This window comes from Salmo salar, chromosome 08, assembly GCF_965601325.2.
Source record: "Salmo salar chromosome 08, fSalSal1, whole genome shotgun sequence".
Taxonomy (NCBI): Eukaryota; Metazoa; Chordata; class Actinopteri; order Salmoniformes; family Salmonidae; genus Salmo; species Salmo salar.
The window spans coordinates 40295137-40301695 of NC_138298.1; the positions used below are offsets into that span (position 1 = coordinate 40295137).

The following is a 6559-nucleotide window of genomic DNA, read 5'->3' on the forward strand; positions in this document are numbered from 1 at the left end:
GTAACTACATGAGCTGGTGAGGTATTCATATGTGGTATCAATTAACACGGGTCATAACACCCCCCCCTCTCTCTCTCTCTCCTCTCTCTCTCTCTCTCTCTCTACTCGTCTCTCTCTCTCTCTCTCTCTCTCTCTCTCTCTCTCTCTCTCTCTCTCTCTCTCTCTCTCTTTCTCTCTCTCTCTCTCTCTCTCCCGGGGAGAAGCGGGGTCCCCGGTGAGTTTAAATGCGAACAGCACGTGGATAGTACAACCCTCTCGAGCAGGACGCTCCGTGTAGCAGCCGGGGAGCTCGAGGAGGGGACAGATGCAGCAGGGAGGAGGACATTTACTACCCGCCGAGGACGCGTGGATGGGATCCAACTGATTTTTTCCTGGAGGTGATTAAGTTATGTCGAATCTTAACACCTAGGACAGTTTGTCTTCGGAGTGAATTGTTGAATATTTTTCTGATTTAGTCCGTTTCTGTCTCGGAATGGATTGGAGATGACAGCGCTGAATATAAGAGGCAGGTGGGAGAGAGAGAGAGAAAGAGGGGAAAGGGACGGTGTGATTTCAACGTTTTTCTCCAAAGACGTGAAATATAACTAACCTTTGTGGATGTGTGCTAGCAAATAACACATATTATTTCCCAGATTTTTTTATTTGTATTTTTTTTTACCGTCATGACCTGAGTGATTAAAATAATGGATTTCTTGAATTTCTCCGGGGTGGTAGACGAGTGGAATACCACATACACCAACTCCTCGGCTACCGGGAACAGTAAGTACTCTCTCCTCTCCATAACCGGACTGACGGTAGTCGTTGGCTTTCTCATCCTGTTTACTATTGTGGGCAACGTTCTGGTGGTCATCGCCGTTTTGACCAGCCGCGCTCTCAAACCGCCGCAGAACCTCTTTCTGGTGTCTCTCGCCAGTGCGGACATCCTGGTGGCTACTCTCGTCATGCCCTTCTCTTTAGCAAATGAACTCATGGGCTACTGGTTCTTCGGGAAAGTTTGGTGCGACATCTACTTGGCGTTGGACGTCCTCTTTTGTACGTCGTCTATAGTTCACCTGTGCGCTATCAGCCTCGATCGTTACTGGTCCATCACCCAGGCGATAGAATACAACCAGAAGCGGACTCCTAAACGGCTGAACGGGATGATCGTGGTGGTATGGCTGATCTCGGCCGTTATTTCCTTTCCGCCGTTGATCTCCATGGACAGGAGCAGCGGTGGGGAGATCAGTCCTCAGTGTCGGCTGAATGACGAGACCTGGTATATTCTCTACTCCAGCATAGGATCCTTCTTCGCTCCCTGCGTTATCATGATACTAGTGTACATCAGGTGAGTTGACTTCCCCCTTTACTTAAACCCTCCTAATGTAGTGCACTTCCTAGTGTGTGTCTGAAATGGTACCATGTTCCCCTATTCCAGGATACTTCCTAGTGTGTGTCTGAAATGGTACCTCTTCCCCTATCTAGGATACTTCCTAGTGTGTGTCTGAAATGGTACCTGTTCCCCTATCTAGGATACTTCCTAGTGTGTGTCTGAAATGGTACCATGTTCCCCTATCTAGTATACTATCTAGTGTGTGTCTGAAATGGTACCTGTTCCACTATCTAGTATACTATCTAGTGTGTCTGAAATGGTACCCTGTTCCCCTATCTAGTATACTATCTAGTGTGTGTCTGAAATGGTACCATGTTCCCCTATCTAGTATACTACCTAGTGTGTGTCTGAAATGGTACCATGTTCCCCTATCTATGATACTTCCTAGTGTGTGTCTGAAATGGTACCATGTTCCCCTATCTAGTATACTATCTAGTGTGTGTCTGAAATGGTACCATGTTCCCCTATCTAGTATACTATCTAGTGTGTGTCTGAAATGGTACCATGTTCCCCTATCTAGTATACTATCTAGTGTGTGTCTGAAATGGTACCATGTTCCCCTATCTATGATACTTCCTAGAGTGTGTCTGAAATGGTACCCTGTTCTCCTATCTAGTATACTTCCTAGTGTGTGTCTGAAATGGTACCTCTTCCCCTATCAAGGATACTATCTAGTGTGTGTCTGAAATGGTACCATGTTCCCCTATCTAGTATACTATCTAGTGTGTAGCGCTAAATGACTAAAATGTAAGTGATGATTCTTCTTCTGATCAGGATCTACCAGGTTGCTAAGACGCGGACGCGGACCATGTCAGAGAAGAAGAGAGAGGTGGAGGACAACGGAACCGCCCCGTTAGACGTTAACGGGTTGGAGCAGGGGGGCGAGGAGGGGTGCGGAGGGTCTCTGAAGGAAAACGGTGGGTGCGGAGGGGTTGCCCGGGAGAATGGGCACTGCCAGCGGCAGCAGAAGACGCCGGTACCACCGGGGCTGTTACCCAACGAGCCCAAATTAACCCCCGACCCCGACGATGGAGACGACTTTGACGACAGCAGCTCGTCTGACGAAAAACCCACATCCGCCAAAAAACATTCCTCTTCCCATCAGCATCACCACCATCACCACCACCACCATCACCATGACGACAAGAAGGATTCCAAACCTTCAGAGAGAAGGAAGTCCACAGGAAGCAGGAAGAGCAGCTTGGCTTCGTCCAAACGCTCAGAGAGCAAGAAGTCGCGCACCAGCTCTAAGTCCATTGAGCTGTTTTCGTCACGTAGGAAGCGGCGTAGCACCGTAAACAGGAAGAAAATAACAGCAGCGAGGGAGAAGAGGTTTACCTTCGTCTTGGCGGTGGTGATGGGCGTCTTCGTGATCTGCTGGTTCCCCTTCTTCTTCAGCTACAGGTATTCTACTGTGTTTCTGCTGTGTTTCTACTGTATTCCTGCTGTGTTTCTACTGTGTTTCTGCTGTGTTTCTACTGTATTTCTACTGTATTTCTACTGGTTTCTGCTGTGTTTCTGTGTTTCTGTGTTCCTACTGGTTTCTGTGTTTCTACTGTGTTTCTGTGTTCCTACTGGTTTCTGTGTTTCTACTGTGTTTCTGTGTTCCTACTGGTTTCTGTGTTTCTACTGTGTTTCTGTGTTTCTACTGTGTTCCTGTGTTTCTACTGTGTTTCTGTGTTTCTGCTGTGTTTCTGTGTTTCTACTGTGTTTCTGTGTTTCTACCCTGTTTCTGCTGTGTTTCTACTGTGTTTCTGCTGTGTTTCTGCTGTGTTTCTACTGTGTTTCTGCTGTGTTTCTACTGTGTTTCTGCTGTGTTTCTACTGTGTTTCTGCTGTGTTTCTACTGTATTTCTACTGTATTTCTGTGTTTCTGTGTTCCTACTGGTTTCTGTGTTTCTACTGTGTTTCTGTGTTCCTACTGGTTTCTGTGTTTCTACTGTGTTCCTGTGTTTCTACTGTGTTCCTGTGTTTCTGCTGTGTTTCTGTGTTTCTACTGTGTTTCTACTGTGTTTCTACTGTGTTTCTGTGTTCCTACTGGTTTCTGTGTTCCTACTGGTTTCTGTGTTTCTGTGTTTCTACTGTGTTTCTGTGTTTCTACTGTGTTTCTCTGTTTCTACTGGTTTCTGTGTTTCTACTGTGTTTCTGTGTTTCTACTGTGTATCTGTGTTTCTGTGTTTCTACTGTGTTTCTGTGTTTCTACTGTATTTCTACTGTGTTTCTGTGTTTCTACTGTGTTTCTACTGTGTTTCTACTGTGTTTCTGTGTTCCTACTGGTTTCTGTGTTCCTACTGGTTTCTGTGTATCTGTGTTTCTGTGTTTCTACTGTGTTTCTGTGTTTCTACTGTGTTTCTCTGTTTCTACTGGTTTCTGTGTATCTGTGTTTCTGTGTTTCTACTGTGTTTCTGTGTTTCTACTGTATTTCTACTGTGTTTCTGTGTTTCTACTGTGTTCCTACTGTGTTTCAGTGTTTCTGTGATTTATCTGTGTTCCTACTGTGTTTCTGTGTTTCTACTGTGTTCCTACTGTGTTTCTGTGTTTCTACTGGTTTCTGTGTTTCTACTGTGTATCTGTGTTTCTACTGTGTTTCTGTGTTTCTACTGTGTTCCTACTGTGTTTCAGTGTTTCTGTGATTTATCTGTGTTCCTACTGTGTTTCTGTGTTTCTAATGTGTTTCTGTGTTTCTACTGGTTTCTGTGTTTCTGTGTTTCTGTGTTTCTACTGTGTTTCTACTGTGTATCTGTGTTTCTGTGTTTCTACTGTGTTTCTACTGATTTCTGTGTTTCTACTGTGTTTCTACTGTGTTTCTGTTTCTACTGGTTTCTGTGTTTCTACTGTGTTTCTGTGTTTCTACTGTGTTTCTGTGCTTCTACTGTGTTTCTGTGCTTCTACTGTGTTTCTGTGTTTCTACTGTGTTTCTGTGTTTCTACTGGTTTCTGTGTTTCTACTGTGTTTCTGTGTTTCTACTGTGTTTCTGTGTTTCTGCTGTGTTTCTGTGTTTCTACTGTGTTTCTGTGTTCCTACTGTGTTTCTGTGTTCCTACTGTGTTTCTGTGTTTCTACTGTGTTTGTGTTTCTACTGTGTTTGTGTGTTTCTACTGGTTTCTACTGTGTTTCTAATGTGGTTCTACTGGTTTCTACTGTGTTTATACTGTGTTTCTACTTTGTTTCTATTAGTTTCTACTGTGTTTCTGTATTTCTACTGTATGTCTACTGGTTTCTACTGTGTTTCTACTGGTTTCTACTGAGTTTCTACTGTGTTTCTACTGTGTTTCTACTGTGTTTCTACTGTTTTCTACTGTGTTTCTACTGTTTTCTACTGTGTTGCTACTGGTTTCTATTGTGTTTCATGTATTTCCAATGTGTTTCTACTTGTTTCTCCTGTGTTTCTGCTGGTTTCTACTGTGTTTCTACTGTGTTTCTACTGGTTTCTATTGTGTTTCTGTGTTTCTACTGGATTCTTCTTGTTTCTACTGTGTTTCTATTGGTTTCTACTGTATTTCTATTGAATTATTCTAGATTCTACTGTGTTTCTACTGGTATCTACTGATTCTGCTGGGTTATACTGGTTTCTACTGATTCTACTATTTCTACTGTGTTTCTACTGGTTTCTACTGATTCTGCTGTTTTCTACTGGTTTCTACTGTGTTTCTACTGGTTTCTACTGATTTTACTGGTTTCTACTGGTTTCTACTGGTTTCTACTCTGTATTTCTACTATGTATTCTACACAGTAATACTGTAATACAAAATATTCCAATGCTCCAGAGTTCTGTAACAGATTTCCCCATCAGGTAAGAGGAGCAGACACCATTGAGCCAATTATTTGTCTTATATTGCTCGTTGTTTACTTTGAGTTCTTTTAGCTTCTTAAGTCATTTGATTGTGTTTTTTTTACTGTAAGGTCAGTGTGGTGAGATTTCACTCTAAGGTTGTGTCCATCTAAATTTAGTAGGGTCCTTTGTAGAGAACAGGGCGGTGGCATTTGGGACGACAACAAAATACTTCGATTTTTTTTATTTGACTACAGCCAGGTGGTAGCCAACTGTTAGAGTGATGGATTGATTGATTAATTGATTGTATTTGATCTGCCTGCAGCCTGTATGGAGTGTGCCGGGCGCCATGTGAGATCCCTGAGTCTCTTTTTAAGTTCTTCTTCTGGATAGGCTATGTTAACAGCTCCCTCAACCCTGTCATCTACACCATCTTCAACCAGGACTTTAGACGAGCCTTCCAGAAGATTCTAGTCTGCAAGTCAGGGAAGAGGTCTTTCTGAACGTGGATAGTCCAACAGTATATACTGTACAGTACATGGACCTATATACAAGTCATGGAAGAGGTCTTTCTGAACGTGGATAGTCCAACAGTATATACTGTACAGTACATGGACCTATATACAAGTCATGGAAGAGGTCTTTCTGAACGTGGATAGTCCAACAGTATATACTGTACAGTACATGGACCTATATACAAGTCATGGAAGAGGTCTTTCTGAACGTGGATAGCCCAACAGTAAATACTGTACAGTACATGGACCTATATACAAGTCATGGAAGAGGTCTTTCTGAACGTGGATAGTCCAACAGTATATACTGTACAGTACATGGACCTATATACAAGTCATGGAAGAGGTCTTTCTGAACGTGGATAGTCCAACAGTAAATACTGTACAGTACATGGACCTATATACAAGTCATGGAAGAGGTCTTTCTGAACAGACAGGGATGTGGGCCTATATTTGAACATGGATGAACCTACAGTATATGGATATTTTAGTCCATTACTTTTGACCAGAACCCAGTCATTCAGAAAATACTCTGTAAGTCATGGAATAGGTCCTCCTGAGGGGAAGTCACATGGACCCTAATGCTTTCTCCAGTCACATGGACCCTAATGCTTTCTCCAGTCACATGGACCCTAATGCTTTCTCCAGTCACATGGACCCTAATGCTTTCTCCAGTCACATGGACCCTAATGCTTTCTCCAGTCACATGGACCCTAATGCTTTCTCCAGTCACATGGACCATAATACTTTCTCCAGTCACATGGACCATAATGCTTTCTCCAGTCACATGGACCCTAATGCTTTCTCCAGTCACATGGACCCTAATGCTTTCTCCAGTCACATGGACCCTAATGCTTTCTCCAGTCACATGGACCCTAATGCTTTCTCCAGTCACATGGACCCTAATG

At 43.2% G+C, this 6559-nt stretch overlaps 1 protein-coding gene across 1 annotated transcript; it reads left to right on the forward strand.

Moving 5' to 3' along the window:
* Positions 1-268: 268 nt before the first annotated feature.
* On the forward strand, positions 269-6292 carry LOC106599408 (alpha-2C adrenergic receptor-like). The gene is made up of 3 exons (XM_082978291.1): positions 269-1324; positions 2144-2773; positions 5465-6292. The coding sequence occupies exons 1-3, from the start codon at positions 684-686 to the stop codon at positions 5640-5642; spliced, it is 1449 nt and encodes a 482-aa protein (XP_082834417.1). The 5' UTR covers positions 269-683; the 3' UTR covers positions 5643-6292.
* Positions 6293-6559: the final 267 nt, after the last annotated feature.

Excerpts from the sequence above, each read along its gene's own strand:
- LOC106599408 (XM_082978291.1), top strand. The coding sequence starts at position 684 with ATGGATTTCTTGAATTTCTCCGGGGTGGTAGACGAGTGGAATACCACA. Across the intron at positions 1,325-2,143 it reads ATGATACTAGTGTACATCAG|GATCTACCAGGTTGCTAAGA; the intron begins GTGAGTTGACTT and ends TCTTCTGATCAG. Across the intron at positions 2,774-5,464 it reads CCCTTCTTCTTCAGCTACAG|CCTGTATGGAGTGTGCCGGG; the intron begins GTATTCTACTGT and ends ATCTGCCTGCAG.